The 18843-nt window shown below is 44.6% G+C and overlaps 1 protein-coding gene across 4 annotated transcripts in view; it reads left to right on the top strand.

The window, feature by feature from the left end:
• Positions 1–18843, top strand: part of RIPK1 (receptor interacting serine/threonine kinase 1) — a 47602-nt gene that overhangs the window by 2332 nt on the left and 26427 nt on the right. Inside the window, exons 2-6 of one of the 4 annotated variants that reach the window (XM_032250074.1) lie at positions 2082–2585; positions 9372–9594; positions 10359–10515; positions 13893–14030; positions 15998–16226. In XM_032250074.1, coding sequence (XP_032105965.1) covers positions 9431–9594; positions 10359–10515; positions 13893–14030; positions 15998–16226 — 688 coding nt within the window. In that variant the 5' untranslated portion in view covers positions 2082–2585; positions 9372–9430. Of the gene's footprint in view, positions 1–2081; positions 2586–9371; positions 9595–10358; positions 10516–13892; positions 14031–14114; positions 14258–15997; positions 16227–18843 lie in introns of those variants that run through there. The other 3 variants (XM_032250075.1, XM_032250076.1, XM_032250077.1) reach the window with 3 other exon arrangements.

Here is an 18843-nt window from a genome sequence, read left to right as displayed (position 1 = left end):
CTCACTCTGTTGCCAGGTGCTAGGCTGGAGTGCAGTGGCACAATCTCGGCTCACTGCAACCTCTGCCTCCCGGGTTCAAGCAATTCTCCTGCCTCAACCTCCTGAGTAGCTGGGACTACAGGTGCACGCCACCGCGCCCAGCTAGTTTTTGTATTTTTAGTAGAGACGGAGTTTCACCATGTTGGCCAGGATGGTCTCGATCTCTTGACCTCGTGATCCGCCCGCCTCGGCCTCCCAAAGTGCTGGGATTACAGGCTTGAGCCACCGCGCCCGGCCCAGATTTTTTTTTAATTTTTAATTCACAACTGTGTTCAGTGCCTAGAACAGGTGCTCAGTAAATATTTATTGAAAGAATGAATTCCTTTTTGAATCTCTTGTATCTATCACCAGATACTCTTGTATCTAGTACCTGCTTGAATAGTAGATACAGTAGATAGAAAGCTTTGCTGAATGAATAGCTCTGCCTTTTGTCTTTTTTGATATGCATATATCTTTTAAAAAATAATGAATAGACCTTATGTTTTAGATCTGTTTTAGTTTACAGCAAAACTAAGCTGAAAGAAAATATCCCCTCCCACAAACATCCTGGGCCACACAGCCTCCCCTACCACCAACATCCTGAATTAGCGTGGAATATCTGTTAGAACTGATGAACCAACATACATACATGGTTATATAGATGAACTAATATGGATAAAACATAAGATACATTATAAGCCAAAGTCCACAGTTTGTTAGGTTTTGCTCTTTGTGTTGTACAGTCAAGATACATTTAACAAATGTATAATTGAGATGCAGTCTGTAATTATCAGACTGCACTGCCCTAAAAATCCCTTGTGCTTCACCTATCCATCCCTCCTTCCCTGCACATCCCTGGCAACCACTCATCTTTTGTTTTTACCATCTCCATAGTTTTTCCTTTTCCAGAATGTCACATTGTTGGAATCATACATCATGTAGTCTTCTCAGATTGGCTTCTTTCACTTAGATTTATACATTTAAGATTGCTCCAGGATTTTTTTGTGGCTTCATAGCTCATTTCTTTTTAGCACTTAATATTTCACTGTATAGATGTACCACAGCTTATCTGTTCACCCATTAAATGACATCGTAGGTGACTTCAAGTTTTTGCAATTATGAATGAAGCTGCTATAGACAATGTTGCACAGGTGCTTGGAAATAAGCTTTCAACTGGTTTGGGTAAATACCAAGGTGTGGAGTTGCTTAATCTTACAGTAAAAAGAGCTTGGTTAAGAAAGGAACTCTCATTCTTTCCTTTTGCTCCAGGTCCTTATCGACATTTGGTGTTGTGTTCTGGATTTTAGCCATTCTAATAAATGTATATCAGTATTTCAGTTTTTTCAAAACATTGTAATTCTTTAATGACCTATGATGTTGAGCATCTTTTCATATGCATATATATGTGGTGAGGTTATCTGTTCAGAGCTTTTCCCCACTTTTAATCAGGTTGCACATTTCCATATTGTTGCATTTTAAGAGGGTTTTTTTTGGGGGGGTATATTTTGGGTCATAGTCCTTTATCAGGTATGTCTTTTGTAAATATTTTCTCCCGGTCTGTGGCTTGTGTTCTCATCCTCTTGACATACATTTTTTGTTTTTACAGCATATAATCCTGTTGCGCTTTTTTTTTTTTTTTTTTTGCTTTTGGGACGGAGTCTCTCTCTTATCACCCAGGCTGGAGTGCCGTGGTGCAATCTTGGCTTACTGCAGCCTCCTGCTCCCAGGTTCAAGCGATTCTCCTGCCTCAGCCTCCCCTGTAGCTGGGATTACTGATGCCTGCCACCACGCCCAGCTGATTTTTGTATTTTTTAGTAGAGACGGGGTTTCACCATGTTGGCCAGGCTGGTCTCGAACTCCTGACTTCAAGTGATCCGCCCACCTCAGCTTTTCAAAGTGCTGGGATTACAGGCGTGAGCCACCGCGCCCGGCCTGTTGTGTATATAATTTTATTACTTGCTTTTTAATATAACATGAATAGCATGCAGTTCCAATTTTGCTCTAGACTTCACAATTACCATTTTAAAGGCTGCAAAATAATCATCACATTTCCTCCTCGATAGCCTCACTTTACAGAAGAGAGAGAAATGCTAACTTGCCTATGGTCTTAGCGCTGCTAACGCGCAGAGCTCCGAATCCTCCGGATAGCGCCCCCGCTGTAATCCACCCAGTGCTTTCCGCCAGGCCCAGCTGCCTCTCGAGGGCGCAGGTTTCGGTTTCCTCTTATTTTAGGCCGCCCAACTCGCTTGAAAACAAAGTCCGCGATCCTCTAGCCGGCAAGAGAGCTCCGGGATTCAGACCCTGGGCGCGAGGCCCCGCAAGTGGCGGGGCGGCGCTCTCGCAGTCCTCCTCCCGGACAGGGGCCAGGGCAGTGGGAGGAGGCAGCGCGAGCAGTCCACGCCCTCCTGCCAGGCGCGCTCAACGCGGACGGCGGACAGCGAACCAGCTGCCCGAGCGCCGCAAGGTCCGCGGGCCCACAGCTAGGGCTCCCGAGCGCTGCCGGCCAGGCGGGGCCGGGGAAGCGCAGCGGGACTCGGTTGGACGGCGCGGCCACGGAGACTAGCGCGGTAAGCGGGCTGACGCCGCGGGGGGGGGGGTCACTCCCTAGGCCGCCGCGCTCAGTCCCTGTGACCCCCTAGTCCGGGCTCAGGCGCCCTCTCCCGCACGCCCCGGCTTGGCTGCCGCGGCGACGGAGTAATCTCGAACTCTCCCGCCGCCGCTTCTTCCCTCACCCAGGCCCCTAGACGGTTAGGCGCAAAAATGAAAGTAACTCTCGGGTCTCAGCGCAGAGGCTCGGGGCGGCCGCGGGCTTCCTGGAAGGAGCGGAACTGCCCGGCTCGGGCGCGGTGGGCGGAGCCCCGCTGGTGCCGGAAGTCGGGCGGTGGGCGGGGCTGCGGGCGCTCCCAAAAGTCACGGGGCCGCCTGCTGTCCTTCCCCATCCGGAGTCCACTGGCGGCTTCCGCTCCAGGGGTCTGGGCGCTGGACTGCGGGCGGCGGACACCTGCACTCAGCCGCGATTACGACGGGACGGTGGAATAGGCCGTCTCTCAAGCCGATAACATCGTTATTGTTTTGGTGGAGAGGGTGGGCTCTTACTGCCGAATCATTAAGAAAAAAAAATGTGGGCCCTTCCCTTACCAACCCTTTGAAAGCGCCTTTTACTGTTGCACTGGAGGCTGCAGCAGGTTCCAAAAACAAAAGCGCTTCTGCGTGATCTGAGACGACTGAGGATGAATGTGCTAACCCTAGCAGGGTTCTTTGATGGTCACTGGCATGTGCTTTTGTGAAGTGCTACAGACCCTCTTCAGGGTTGTGAAGAGGATAGGCTGCATCCTCCTTCCCTAAGCATTTGACAGAGCCTCACAGGGATGCAGGGTTTCGATGGGGGGAGGCCTGGGGTTGTTCACTTATTTCTCTCTTGCTTACCATTTGGCTCTTCCTTAATTAGAGCTCTTTCTTATCTGGGGCAAAGCAGGAGGCTTTTCCAATCATTAATTCTTCCCTGATTTACACTTGAAGAAGCCAAGGCAGGAGGTGAACTTTGAAATGTGCAGTGACATTCCATTACTGCCAGGAAGATGTATTCAGTAAGAGGAAATTGTGATTAGTAATGTGGAATACTGGGACGGGCAGGGTGGCTCACGCCTGTAGTCCCAGTACTTCGGGATGCCGAGGCAGGAGGATCACCTCAGGTCAGGAGTTCAAGACTAACCTGGCCAACATGGCAAAACCCCGTCTCTACTAAAAAAAAAAAAAAAAAATTAGCCAGATATGGTGTCAGGTTCCTGTAATCCCAGCTACTTCGGAGGCTGAGGCAGGAGAACTGCCAGAACCCCGGAGGTGGAAGCTGCAGTGAGCTGATATCATGCCACTGCACTCCAGCCTGGGTAACAGAGTGAGACTCTGTCAAAAAGAAAAAAAGAAAAAAAAAAAGGTGGAATATTGCAGCTCTTCTATTCATAAAAAGTGAAGAGAAGGCTAGGCTTGTTTAAAATGAAATTTGGAGTGTATCATTATTACTGTAAAGTAGCAAAAATGGTAACTTTAATACTCATTTTCCTGTATCTGCACTATTCTGAGCCCCAGAGATATGTTGTACTTTCAGGATTGTGAATATTAATGAGTATTAAGAAAAGTTCTTAATTAACCTCTTCCAAACTGGGCAGCCTACTTTTTGGTGCTTATTAATCTATAATGTGTTAACACCTATATGATCTGGGAATTTGAAGAAAATATTTAACTTCCCATGCTTTAGTTGGATATTACACTCTAGCAAAAATGGTTGACTGTATTAACCTGTAGAACATTGATTCTGAACCATCTGTTTCCTGTATTTTTATTTTTTGAGACAGAGTCTTGCTCTGTCACCCAGGCTGGAGTGCAGTGGCACAGTCTCACCTCAATGTAACCTCCGCCTCCTGGGTTCAAGCAGTTCTTCTGCCTCAGCTTCCCAAGAAGCAGGAATTATAGGCATGCACTACCACGCCTGGCTAATTTTTGCATTTTTAGTAGAGACAGGGTTTCACCATGTTGGCCAGTCTGGTCTCAAACTCTTGGCCTCAAGCAGTTTGCCCACCTCAGCCTCCCAAAGTGCTAGGATTACAGGTGTGAGCCCCTGCACCGCGCCTTCTTGTATTTTAAAAGTTTATTCTGTACTTTCCCTATGTTTCTGACTTGTAACATATTCATTTAATATAGATGAGTAAGGCTGTAAGAGTAGGTCTTTGCAAGTAGGATTTTTCCAAAGACAAATTATTTGATATCTAGAGAAGTAGCATGTATTAGTGAGCCAGTAGTGAAAGTTCGAGTGAAGGGACAAAGATTTCATTCCAGGATTTGCCACTTTAGATGAATCATTTAGCTCCAAATCTTACTTAGTTTCTTTATTTGTAAATTGAAATCATGATACAATTTGCTTCAGGGCTAATGCATGATGATACGTGTTTAAACTGTTTTTCAGTTCTTGTCTTTTGCTGGCCCTTTCTTGCTGGTCCTTAGTCTTTCTTGCTCAGAGCTTTTGTTTATCTGGGCAAATCATCAGGCTGCTGTAATCAAGGAAGGTGGAGAAATCCTCTGGTCGCTTGGATAACTGAGCAAAATCAGAGTTCTATTAGTGGGAAGAAAGGGGGCAATGGCAGGTGGGCAACCAGCCTTTTGTGCCATACTCGTTATGAGAGGGCATCATAGAAAAATGGGGAAAAAGTTAATTAGAATATTTTGATATGTAGACTTACCCTGCCTGAACAGACAATCGGTGAAATTTCTTGGGATTTCACATTAGTTTCAATAGAAAAAAATTCACTCTCCTAAGTCCCTGAATTAATATTTATTGATGTAGAACATTTACAAATTCCATTCAAATGGACATAATTGTTAGTTAACATTTGTTGATAATACAGGCCAGCATGTCTTTCTTATTACATGGCTTTGTAATAACATGATTATGCAATATGGCCACATAAGCTACCTAAATTCAGTGTTTTTGGATATCCTTCATTCAGCTACTCACAAGGCCTTCCTAAGAGATTCAGCACTTATAAAGTTGAATCTTTTATGGGGAAAAAAGAGGGGTAGATAGTAAAAACAAAATAAATCACTGGAAACCATGGAAAAGATGCATAAGATTAAGATCAGACTAGCGAACTCGAAGACTATAAGGAGAACCGATTTGGGTCAAGAGCTAAGTTCCCAAAATCCAGTGGACCCACCTGGAGGCCTTCCCCATCTCACCTCATGGAGGAGCCCCTGCAAGGTCCTAGTTGGTCTTGACAAATTTGAGGAGATGTGGCTGAGACCGAAGGGGAGATACGAGAGATTTCTACTTTAGGACTCCTCATAATGTAGAAATCTTTTACCCAAAAGAGCATTTTTCAGGGCGTGTTGTAGTTCCTGCCTGTTTCTTTACTGTCTGTGAGCATTTTTAAATGTTATTAAACATTCTTAGACAACATCACTTTTGCAAACTGCTAGATGTGTTTCAGAGTATTGATGGGCATAACTGATTCTCTCCTCTGTACATGCTAAGTGTGTTACCTACTTTTGCTGTTCTGTGTAATGCCACCAGGAACAGCTTTGCACATAATCTTTTTTTTTTATTTCTGTTTTTATTTTTTTGAGACAGAGTCTTGCTCCATCATCCAGGCTGTGCAGTGGTGCGATCTCGGATCATGGCAACCTCCACCTCTCGGGTTCAAGCAATTCTCCTGTCTCAGCCTCCCAAGTAGCTTGGATTACAGGCATGTGACATCACGCCTGGCTAATTTTTGTATTTTTAGTAGACATGGGGTTTCACCTTGTTGGTCAGGCTTGTCTCGAACTCCTGACCTCAGGTGATCCACCTGCTTCAGCTTCCCAAAGTGCTGGGATTACAGGCGTGAGCCACTGCGCCCAGCCTGCACATAATCTTTATCAGCATCTCTGATTTGATCCCTCAGAGTAAAGAAATACTGAGTAAAGGAATTATTTCATTTAAAAAAATAATTTTAATTTTACATTAATTTGTGTTTATTGTGGAAAATTTGGAAAACATAGTAAAAGTGTAAAGAAGAAAGTAAAAATCATCCTACCATCAAGATATAATCCTTGTTAACATTTTGGTGTCTTTATTTCTTTTTTTTCTCCGTACCTATATCTGTGTCTATTTACATAAATATATACACACACACACACATACACACAAATGTTAATATAATTTTTACAGATTTATTCTTTAAAAACAATTTTGGATGGCTATATAATTATCTTAGGAGTGTTCTGTAATTCGTTTCACAGTATTTCTTATTTTTGGACAATTAAATAGTTCTCTTTTTAAAATAGTTATTCATTTGATGATGGACCAACATATGTTGGGTTCTGCTAGGCACTGGAGATGGTGCACAAGACAAGTTTTCTGCCTTCTTTGAACTCTGTGAGAAATAATTCTCCATTATAGTGCTGTCTTAACTATGAAAAGGTCTAATGGGAAGACTTAGGATGGCTTCCTTCACAAAATGACAGTTCTCTGAGACCTTCTAGCCAGGTAAGAAGTTGGAAGAATGTGGCCTAAGAGGGTGGGAAAGATGACCCTTATGGGATGGGGAAGACTTCATAGTTCTGCATGCTCCAGTGGTCTGCAGGAGATGAAAAAGGAGGCCTAAAATCAATGTTATCTTTTATGCCTTCTGTCTCCACCTCCTCCTACCTCATTCTCACCAGGATTGGTCAGTAGGGCTCTGCTGACAGTGATCACAGAGAATGCTGGCGTTCTCATAGCCCAAGGAAACACCATTCGCGTGGATAAACACATGTGGGTGGCTGGGCCAACCATAGCCAGAGACATAAAGGAGGCAACAAATGTGTTTTCACAAATATATACATATGTACATATATATGCATATACAAATGTATATATCTACGTTACACATATATGTATATATACATATATGTGCAAATATATACAAATATATTTATATATTTTATATATATAATACATATACAAATATATACATATATATTTTTTCTCATCATCCTTACCACTTCTGTGAGGTGGTCATTATTGTTTTGCAGATGAGGAAATTGAGGCATAAGTAAGTGTCCCAAGGACACAGCTTGGTGAGTCACAGAGCTACTGAGTCACAGAGCTAGAGTTCACACTTGTAGTGAACTCCCGTGCTCTTGGAGCTATGGCTCCTGTCTCTTACCTCCAGTGCGTTCCTCATCCCGCCCCTCGGTCTTCAGGCCTTCATCTAGGCAGCCCCCCACTTCCACCCACTGTCCATGTCCCACTGATGTGCTTGTTTCCGGAGGTCACTTCCTCTTGTTTGGTAATGTCATGTTCTAAGGAAGAAGGTCTGTGCGAGCTTCCTCTGCTAGACAGAGCTGGCTCATAGTCTTAGATGAGGTGTAGAAGCCTGGTTACTTGAGTCACCTGTAGCTGGCCACCGTACAAGACCATGGGCAGCCTAGGGGTTTCCAGAATCCCCTCTCCTAAGATAGTCCTTTTTTCTTTTTTTAACTCCCTGCCTTCCAACATTTTATTATGAAAAACACCAAAGTGCAAAGGTTACAGCCACCATGAGTATCATCTTACACTATTTGCTTCATCATGTAACTCTCCATCTCCTTTTCCCTTCATCTGTCCGTCAGTCTATCTGACTTTTTGATGTATTTCCAAGTATACATCAGTACACTTACTATTGCTGTTTGGTGTAGCTGCAGGATTGATCTCATGGTGAATTTTTCTTTTGTGTTTTATAATTTTGGAAAGGGAGCTCATGTTAAATTTCTATCTGTGGGAATTCTATCTGGCCTGGCTTGAGGGTGTTGTTTGCTTTAGCCTATAACTTCAGGATGGCATCAGCCTGTGACCACTTCCTTTATAAAAGTTCATAGTTTAAGCGATCCTCTCAATTCAAAGTCTAAATCTATTTTAAGACAGTCCGAAGGTTATAAATTTGCACAGACCTTTTTTTCTTTTAATACCTTGGGCGTAGTCCAAGACAAATATGTTTGTTTGCTACGGGCTGCTTTTTTTCTAGTTCATCCTTTCATCAAGGGGTAGCACATTGAGCAGTGCTGTGTTAAGGGGGCAGCCTTCATTCCAACCTGCTTCTTTTCTTGCATTCCCTGACCTCAGCTGGGCTTTAAACCTCAGCTTCTGGATGGCAAGGTTGGCACTGCCCTCTGTGAGCTACTGCCTGCCTCTGGCACCCTGTTTATTTTCTGTCCCTAGAGTTCTTTTCCTTTTCACGGAGTTCTGGTATGCATTTGAAGGGATGTTTGTATTATGTTGTCCAACATACGTATGTCCTGTATGGCTGGAGTTGTCTTAAAGTTTTCTAATGCTCCATATTGCCAGAAATGAAAAGGCTGAGGGAATAAACATTATAGTCTCCTGTGATTCTTAGAAATATGAAAAATAGCTCATCTTAGAGACTATAAGTCTATTCTCAACAATCCAAGGCACACCAAGCATGTGGTGGAATGCTACAAAAGTTTTTAAAATAATGATCTTCTCTGCCAGGTGCAGTGGCTCACACCTGTGATCTCAGAACTTTGGGAGGCTGAGGTGGGAGAGTTTGAGACCAGCCTGAGCAACATAGTGAGACCCCCATCTCTACAAATAATTAAAAAATCAGCTGGGCATGGTTAATAATTTTAAAAAATCCCTGGGACCTGTGGTCCCAGCTACTCAAGGAGGCTGAGGGAGGAGGATTGCCTGAGCCCAGGAGATCGAAGCTCCAGTGAGCTATGATTGCGCCACTGCCCTTCAGCCTAGGTGACAAAGTGAGACCCTGTCTCCAAAGGAAAACAAAACAAGCAAACATATATTATGATCTGTTTGCCCTGAGGTGGCCTCTCTGTTTTATTTACAGGGTACAGCTCTGACGGGGGAAAAAAAGAGATACCGCTTTGGGCATTCTGAGCATTCAGAATGGAACCAGACATATCCTTGAATGCCATTAAGATGAAATCCAGTGACTTCCTGGAGAGGGCAGAACTGGACAGCGGAGGCTTCGGGAAGGTGTCTCTGTGTTTTCACAGAAACCAGGGACTCGTGATCATGAAAACAGTGTACATGGGGCCCAAATGTACCGAGTGAGTGGGAAGCAGGGGTGGTGGGCTAAACTCTGAATGGGGTGGGGACGTTGGCTGCTGTGGAGCCACTGGTGGATAGGGTGAGACGGAGCCTGCCAAGATGTCAGTGTGACAATGGTGCTTATGGTTGTTATTGTCACTGATGAGGACTCTGAGGCTGGGTAGTGAAGGGCTCACAGCTAGTAAGTAATGGAAGAGACACGAACAAGAAAGAAGTAGAGAAGGACAAAAAGATAAGTGTGGTGAGGGGACAAAAAGGAAATGGGAGGATGAGTGAAGACAGACCTATTTATTTGCTTCAAATTTTCAGTGAAGACCAGCCCTAAGTATGAAACTAAAAAGGCGGTTCATTCCTGAAAGGTTCTGAGAGACTTCCCTTTAAAGCAACCAGTGGCGTGGTTTCACTTCTTTCCCTCCGTGTCAGAGCGATTGTGAGAGAGGTTGATTTTTTTTTTAATCACAATGTCCAGCAAGGTCTTTTTTTCAGGTTACCTTGCTGCTGTTCATGTACTTTTCATTCATTGGTTCATTCATTCGGTCATTGACTTACATTTTTTGAGCATACATTGCCAGTTACTGGGCAGGAGAACTGTGAAGAAGCGAGAAACTGCTCTGCCTTCTAATGCTTCTGGCCTGTGCCTGGAAGAGATCAGTACAGACCCAAGCATGACCCAAGCATGTGGGGGTGATGTGTTGGAGGTGTGCGCCAGGCTCTTAAGGCGCTGGATCTGCCAACCTCAGCATAGCACTTTTCCTGCCCACAGGCACAGTGAGGCCCTCCTGGAGGAGGCGAAGATGATGAACAGACTGAGACACAGCCGGGTGGTGAAGCTCCTAGGCGTCATCATAGAGGAAGGGAACTACTCCCTGGTGATGGAGTACATGGAGAAGGGCAACCTCATGCACGTGCTGAAAGCCGAGGTAGAGAGTGCCCCTCCACATGGGGATCCCCAGCGCTGGGGCCCTGACCGTCTTTTATGGCTGCCTTTGTGGTGTTTGTTTGTAGCTTGTTAGTATAAAATTTGCAAATTGCTCAGTAGTTTGAATTTTCTTTTCCTTTTTTTATACAGACAAGGCCCAGGCTGAACTCAAACACCTGGTCTCAAGCGTTCCTCCCACCTTAGCCTCTCAAGTAGCTGGGATCACAGGCCTGATTTCCTGAAGTCAGTTTCTCCTTAAAACATCTATGCCTTGATCTGGCGCAGTGGGTCACGCCTGTAATCTCAGCACTTTGGGAGGCTGAGGCAGGAGGATCACTTGAGCCTTGGAGTTAAAGACCAGCCTGGATAACATAGTGAAACCCTGTCTCTACAAAAAATAAAAGGTGCGGCCGGGCGCGGTGGCTCAAGCCTGTAATCCCAGCACTTTGGGAGGCCGAGGCGGGTGGATCACGAGGTCAAGAGATCGAGACCATCCTGGTCAACACGGTGAAACACCGTCTCTATTAAAAATACAAAAAAAAAAATTAGCTGGGCATGGTGGCGCGTGCCTATAATCCCAGCTACTCAGGAGGCTGAGGCAGGAGAATTGCCTGAACACAGGAGGCGGAGGTTGCGCTGAGCCGAGATCGCGCCATTGCACTCCAGCCTGGATAACAAGAGCGAAACTCCGTCTCAAAAAAAAAAAATAAATAAATAAATAAAAATAAATAAAAAAAAAATAAAAGGTACATATGAACAGAGCAAGACCTTGTCTCTGAAAAAAAGAGAAAATCTTCCTTGCCTTTTGCTGCCCTGAGAAAGTTTTCTTCATTCTTGATCCTGTGGACAGTCCTTTGTATCACTCAGTCTATGTCTCAGGAATGTGATTGGCTGTTCACCATACCTGTCTGCCACTCTGCAATCTGCAATTCAAAGACAGGCCCTGTCTTCATGATGCAGACATCGTCTGATGTGTAGTATATGCATGATGGGATGACAATTAAATATGGATTGATTGGTGAAAGCATGTACACTGTAAGTAAGAGCAGATAGAATATTCGTGGTTGCATGTTGATATCATTCAACGAAGTTTCATTTTAAATCAAATATAGAACATAAGTGGCAACAACACTAGATAGGATTTAAAACAAAAATAAAAATTGTTTACCAAAACCAAATCATTGAAAACATTTTTAAAAACTTGTGTGCCTGTTAAGATGAAGGCCTTGTGCTAGTTGCTCATGAATCAATAGCTAATATGATGCAGGCAAGTAAAAGGAGGCAGATCAGTAAATGAGTGGTATGGTGTGGTGATGGTTTCTTTTCTTTTTTCAGAGAACGAGGTTTCACTGTGTTGCCCAGGCTGGAATGCAGTGGCATAATCATATAGTGCACTGCAGGCTTGAACTCCTGGCCTCAAACGATCCTCTCATCTCAGCCTCCTGAGTAGCTGGGACTATAGGCATGAGCCACTGCACCCAGCTGTATGATGGTATTTTTTTTTTTTTTTGAAAGGAGTCTCACCCTGTCACCCAGGCTGGAGTGCATCGGCACGACCTCGACTCATTGCAACCTCAACCTCGTCAGTTCAAGCGAGTCTCCTGCCTCAGCCTCTTGAGTAGCTGGAATTACAGTTGTCTACCACCATGCCTGGCTAATTTTTGTATTTTTAGTAGAGACAAGGTTTCACCATATTTGCCAGACTCGAACTCCTGACCTCATGATCTGACTGCCTCAATGTCCCAAAGTGCTGGGATTACAGGCATGAGCCACTGCTCCCAGCCAGTGGTGTTCTGATAGACATACTCCTCATCTGCTGTGGGATTACAGAAGAGGCACCCACTCAGTCTGGGATAGACAGGAAAGGCTTCACATCTGAAACACAAGTAGATGTTTAGAAGCAGAGAATTAGGGAGTAAGTGTTCCAGGCAGAGAATACTATGTAGAGACTGCCAAATTTGGGGAACTGTAAATTCCTGGGTTTGGCTAGAGTGTAGATAGCACAGGGCATGGGGTGGGGTGGTGGGATGTGGCTGCCTTTATGGCAAATACTCCCACTTTTCCACTTTCTTCTCCCACCCCACAATTGCCAAGTCAACAGACATCTCACAAAAATGCCTTTGGGAAGGAGAAGAGGTGATACTTACACACGTGGTATTGTAGTTTGATCAGATTGCTCTCCTCCCCAGAACTCGAGAAGATCAGCTGTTTGAAGTAAACCTTTGATTGGGAAATAAGTCTACGGTCTCCCATCCAACTGCTAACCAGGCCCAACCCTGCTTAGCTTCTGAGATGAGCGAGAAATCATTTGGGGCATGAGGCATTCTGCAGGATCAGGGAAAGTTCAGGTGCACAGTGTTTGGACTTAGGACATCAAGAGGACCTGAGAGAGAAGCAGAAAGAGAAGAGAGAGGGGGACCAACTTTGCTTGCTCAGAAGTTTTTCCTAAGTTCAAAGGTATACGAAGGAAGAAGGGAAAACATCTCTTTTGCTACTTTCTGTATAGTGGTGATCACGCTATTTTATTTTTTTTTGTGATAGAGTCTCGCTCTTGTTGCCCAGGCTGGAGTGCAATGACACGATCTCGGCTCACTGCAACCTCCACTTCCTGGGTTCAAGCGATTCTCCTGCTTCAGCCCCGGAGTAGCTGGGATTACAGGCATGCAACCACCATGCCTAATTTTTGTATTTTTAGTAGAGACAGGGTTTCACCATGTTCCCTTGTATTCTTTTTTTTCTTAATGTTATTTTTACACACATTTCCATGGCATTGTTCATGTTCTTACCGCAAACTTAGTATGACATCATATGAGTATCCCATTAAAAATGCTTGTTCGTATATTTATTCATCCATTCATTCAACAAACATTCCAGGTACAATCCTAGGTTCTAAAGATGCAGTCCTAGCCGGGCGCGGTGGCTCATGCCTGTAATCCCAGCACTTTGGGAGGTTGAGGTGGGCAGATCACCTGAGGTCAGGAGTTCGAGACCAGCCTGACCAATATGGTGAAACCTCATCTTGAAAAAAAAAAAAGTATATCAAAGAGGAAAAGAAGAAAAAACAAAAAACAAAAGATACAGTCCTAAATAATATATATTTTTGTTCTCAAGGAGCTTAATTTTATAGTATTTTATACATTACCAAATGATTGTGGGATTTTGTTTTTACACGAACAACATACAACATGAATACCTTTGCCCCCTCTCCCCTGGAATGAAATCTTGTTTCCCAGTGACAGCAGTGCCATGGTGCATCTGTTGGAAGGAAACCTGGTTACCCTGTCCTCAGGCTCAGATCCCACCACCCTTTCATGAAACAGTTGCTTTGGCCTATTTGATTACCTTTCCATTTCATAGACTTAATATCACCTGTTTTAGATGAGTACTCCGCTTTCTGTAAAAGGAAGGATAATTGTGGAAATCATTGAAGGAATGTGCTACTTACATGGAAAAGGCGTGATACACAAGGACCTGAAGCCTGAAAATATCCTTGTTGATGATGACTTCCACATTAAGGTAAACCATCAATGGTAGGCTTCCAGAAAGTTGGGTGATTTTAGTTTTGATTCTCCAATGTAAGTTCATTCTTATAAATTGTAGAAGCTAAAGGAAGACCTAGCTCGGGTTATGACTGGTGATGATGGTGCCAAAAGGCTCTACCAGTGTTTGGAAGGAAAGATGGGATGGGATCAGGAGATAACTGGCTAACTCATATCTTTTGGGGAAGAGTGGAATTGAATGGGGTAGGTAAGAAGGCCTCTTTCCTAGATTGTGTTTTTCTCCTGTTAGACTTGAGATGGAAACATTCAAAGATTGCCTTTTTCATCCTGGAATGGGCCACTGGCACCATAATTTTCCCCAGGAAATCTGTGTCACCAAGACTCCCCTCCTCTGGAAAAGCAGGGGAATGTGAAGATGTGTGCAGAAAATCCTTAAGAATTCAGATGTGGCCTGAGATTGAGATCAGCAGTGAGTTGATCATTTTGGCATCAAAAACCTCTACTTAGAAATTTTGTTTTCTATTTTTATTAATTGTTTACCTCTGTCTGTATTTTGAAAAATCAGTTTCCAGCTGGGTGTGGTGGCTCATGCTTGTAATCTCAGCCCTTTGGGAGGCCGAGGTGGGTGGATTACCTGAGGTCAGGAGTTCAAGACCAGCCTGGCCAACACAGTGAAACCCAGTCTCTACCAAAACTACAAAAATTAGCTGGGTGTAGTCGTGGGTGCCTGTAATCCCAGCTACTCGGGAGGCTGAGGCAGGAGACTCACTTGAACCCGGGAGGTGAAGGTTGCGGTGAGCCAAGTTCACGCCACTACTCTCCAGCCTGGGTGACAGAGCTAAACTCCATCTCAAAAAAAAAAAAAAAAAACTTTGACCACGTTCTTTCCATTGCAGTAAAGGGAACAAGGGAAAAGGATTTTTCTTTGGTTCATTCAAGGGCAGGACTTGGCTAGGGGGACCGTCATATCTAATTGGCTTTCACAGCAGGAATCCAAGCACTAGCCTCTGAGAGGGGAAGTGGAAGGGGAAGCAGCACTGGGGGGGCACTCAGGAGCTGCTGACACACGGGCCTCTCTCCACCAGCAGGTTCTGCGTCTTAGCACTTCGTCCTAGTCTTGGACAGATTTTTATTCCCATGTCTTTAAAAAAAAAAGCCATGGGAATAAAAATTACTCATTCATAACCTATCTTGAAATTCATGACTTTCCTCTTATGTCGTGGCTTAGAATCTGTGGATTTTTGGCAATCACATGCCAAGATAATCCCCACGTGCCTGCTTGGATTCCTGGAGGCAGAAGTGGAACTAGCGCCCTTGATCTCTTCTTAGCTGTATTGTTCTGTCATTTTGCCCCGCCACCTCTGTTCTTGTTCTGTGTCTGACCTTGGTATTTTTCTCTCTGCTTTTTTGTCCGTTTTTCTCCTCCTTCCCACCCCATCTTCTCTTAGGTTCAGGCTACGACTCAAAACAAGCAACACTGCAGTCCTTATCCTCAGTGTGTCTTTGGGATCCCTAGACACTCGCATCCATGGGCCTCTGGACGCCATTTGGGGAAGTAGAAGGTGTAGTACTTAGCCACTGTCTGCTACATAAATGTGCAGAGAAGAAAATAATCATGTTTCCCCAAACCCCAGAAATAGTTGAAAACCGTATGCAGAGACAATGGGGAATTAGAATAAATATGTTTGCTTGTTACTCTTCTTGTCAGAAATGTCTTCTGCTTTTCCCCTTCCACTTATTGCACAAGGAATGTGATACCAGAATTTCATGTGAACATTTCTCGGGGGAGATTTTTCAAATGGCTGATGAGACACAGTTTCTGTGAGTCTATTGAGAAGTCACTGTTTCTAACCTGCCCAGTCCAACCATTTCTGGAAAATTTACCATGTCTTACGTATATTGAATAAACCCCAAATTTAAAGTCAAATCTGATTTGCCTGTGGCCTTCACCAAACAATCCCAGTGGCTCGATCTCTTTTGCAGATCGCAGACCTCGGCCTTGCTTCCTTTAAGACGTGGAGCAAACTGTCTAAAGAGGAGCACAACGAGCTGAGGGAAGTGGACAGCACCTCCAAGAAGAACGGCGGCACCCTCTACTACATGGCACCCGAGCACCTGAACGACGTCAACGCAAGGCCCACGGAGAAGTCGGATGTGTACAGCTTTGCCATAGTACTTTGGGTGATATTTGCACATAAGGAGCCATATGAAAGTAAGGCATTAGAAGAGTACGATTTTGATATGAACCAACACTGTTACATGGGCTTCAGTGAAGTCAGTGGTGGTTTATAGTTGTTTGTTCTTTTAACATCAGTCTTACCTGCTCAACCGTGAGTTCTCTGGGAGCAAGGACCACATTTGATTTATCCACTGCTGTCTCCTCAGCATCTACAGGCACTGTACCTAGAACTAATAGGTGCCCAGTAAATTTTTGTTGAATGAATAAGCATTCCCATATAGGAATCAGTGATCACAGGATGAATAGGAACCTTGACAGTGTGTCATTAGCTTGAGAAGTGCTGTGAAATTCCAGGGTTCTTCCTAGACAGGAAAGTTTGATTGTTTCTGCTTGTGAGGACTTAGCCTGTCACACTACAAGGCATACACGTCATACTTTCACTCCTTCATTCAAGAATTATATTATATATATATGTATTATACATATTTACTTTTGTCTGTATTTTAAAAAATCAGTTTCAGGCCGGGCGCGGTGGCTCAAGCCTGTAATCCCAGCACTTTGGGAGGCCGAGGCGGGTGGATCACGAGGTCAAGAGATCGAGACCATCCTGGTCAACATGGTGAAACCCCGTCTCTACTAAAAATACAAAAAAAATCAGCTGGGCATGGTGGCACGTGCCTGTAATCCCAGCTACTCAGGAGGCTGAGGCAGGAGAATTGCCTGAACCCAGGAGGCGGAGGTTGCGGTGAGCCGAGATCGCGCCATTGCACTCCCGCCTGGGAAAAAAGGACAAAACCCCCTTGCCAAAAAAAAAAAAAAAAAAAAAAAAAAATCAGTTTCCCTCATGTTCTTTCCATTGTAGTAAAGGGAACAAGGGAAAGGGATTTTTCTTTGGTCCATTCAAGGGCAGGATTTAGATAGGGGGAGCGTCATATCTAATTGGCTTTCACAGCAGGAATCTAAGCACAAGCCTCCAAAAGGGGAATTGGAAGGGGAAGCAGCACTAAGGGGGCAGCAATCATATATCATTATTATATTATGTAGATAATATAATAATTGAATGGAGTGAGTGAGTATAAGATAGAAATATTGTATATCCTTTACTTCTTCATTCAAGAATTATTTCTTTTCAGTCCCTACTGTGGGCACTTTAGTCAGCACTGGGAATATAAAGATGAGTAAGTCATGACTCATGTAGAAGAACAGAGACACTCTTCAGTTTGTTACGTGCATAAACTAATGGATGTTTTCCTACCTATTCATCTTGGGCAATCATCAGCTCTCCCAGGCTGGAGTACAGTGGCACGATCTCAGCTCACTGCAACCTGCACCTCCCGGGTTCAAGCAATTCTCCTGCCTTAGCCTCCTGTGTAGCTAGAATTACAGGCGTGCACCACCACGCCTGGCTTATTTTTTGTATTTTTAGTAGAGACAGGGTATCACCATGTTGGCCAGGCTGGTCTTGAACTCCTGACCTCGTGATCTGCCTGCCTCAGCCTTCCAAAGTGCTGGGATTACAGGCATGTGCCACTGCAACCAGCCGCGAATGCCTCTTAAATCTGTGTTTCTGGCTCTAGCCTGGATATCCACTTGTCTTATGGTCAGATCCATCGCAGGTACCAGAGGAGCCTCCAAAGCAGCATCCCCCAAACACACCCATCTTGTCGACACTGTCCTGCAGCTCGCCTGCTTCACTCCTCTTCATATGCTCAGAAAGTGGCATCGCCACCCTTTTACCAAGGTCAAGGTGCTCAATAAGAAACCTTAGAATCATCCCAGACTTACCCTTGCCTCTCCTCTCTCACATTCTGTCAGATCTCAAAACCTATGAATTCAAGATACATATATGACTCAAGATATATCTGCAACCCATCTACCTCTCTGTGTCCCCACAAGCCTCTGCTTATTTCAAGCTCTCCTCGTTTCTGCGGCAGGCTTCTCCCACCATTCACCATTCATGTGGCAGCCAAAACGGTCGTCCTAAAAGGCGCATGTGACCCTCTCCCTCACCTATTAAAAATCCTTTCCAGACTCTCTGTGGTCTTCAGGATAAAGTTCTAATTCCTCAGTGTGGAATAGAAGGCCTTCATCTTCTGGCCTTTGCTTCCCTACTGGCCTCATCCCTAACCCTCCCTTCTTTGTCAGTGTATAGTTACACTGACTGAGTGAGGAATTTCTGGGACGTGTCATGATCTCTGTAACTCTAGCCTATCAATATCCTGCTTCTCTTGTCTGGAGTCCTCCTCCCTAAGTCACCCTTTCCGATTCTTTACCTGCTGGTTTTTCTGGACTCGACAAAGCATTCCTGGACCTTTCTAGTCAGGGTTGGGCTACCGGAACCCCTTGTACATCCTTCCTTCTTGAATAGCAATGATCAGTCTGTGTTTTAAGTTACTCTCATTAGGCCGGGCACGGTGGCTCACACCTGTAATCCCAGCACTTTGGGAGGCCGAGGCGGGTGGATCACGAGGTCAAGAGATCAAGACCATCCTGGTCAACATGGTGAAACCCCGTCTCTACTAAAAATACAAAAAATTAGCTGGGCATGGTGGCGCGTGCCTGTAATCCCAGCGACTCAGGAGGTTGAGGCAGGAGAATTGCCTGAACCCAGGAGGCGGAGGTTGCGGTGAGCCGAGATCACGCCATTGCA

The sequence above is a fragment of the Sapajus apella genome, unplaced genomic scaffold (genome assembly GCF_009761245.1).
Source record: "Sapajus apella isolate SASKATOON/1434 unplaced genomic scaffold, GSC_monkey_1.0 scaffold70, whole genome shotgun sequence".
Taxonomy (NCBI): domain Eukaryota; kingdom Metazoa; phylum Chordata; class Mammalia; order Primates; family Cebidae; genus Sapajus; species Sapajus apella.
This window is presented reverse-complemented; position numbering and strand designations above follow the sequence as displayed.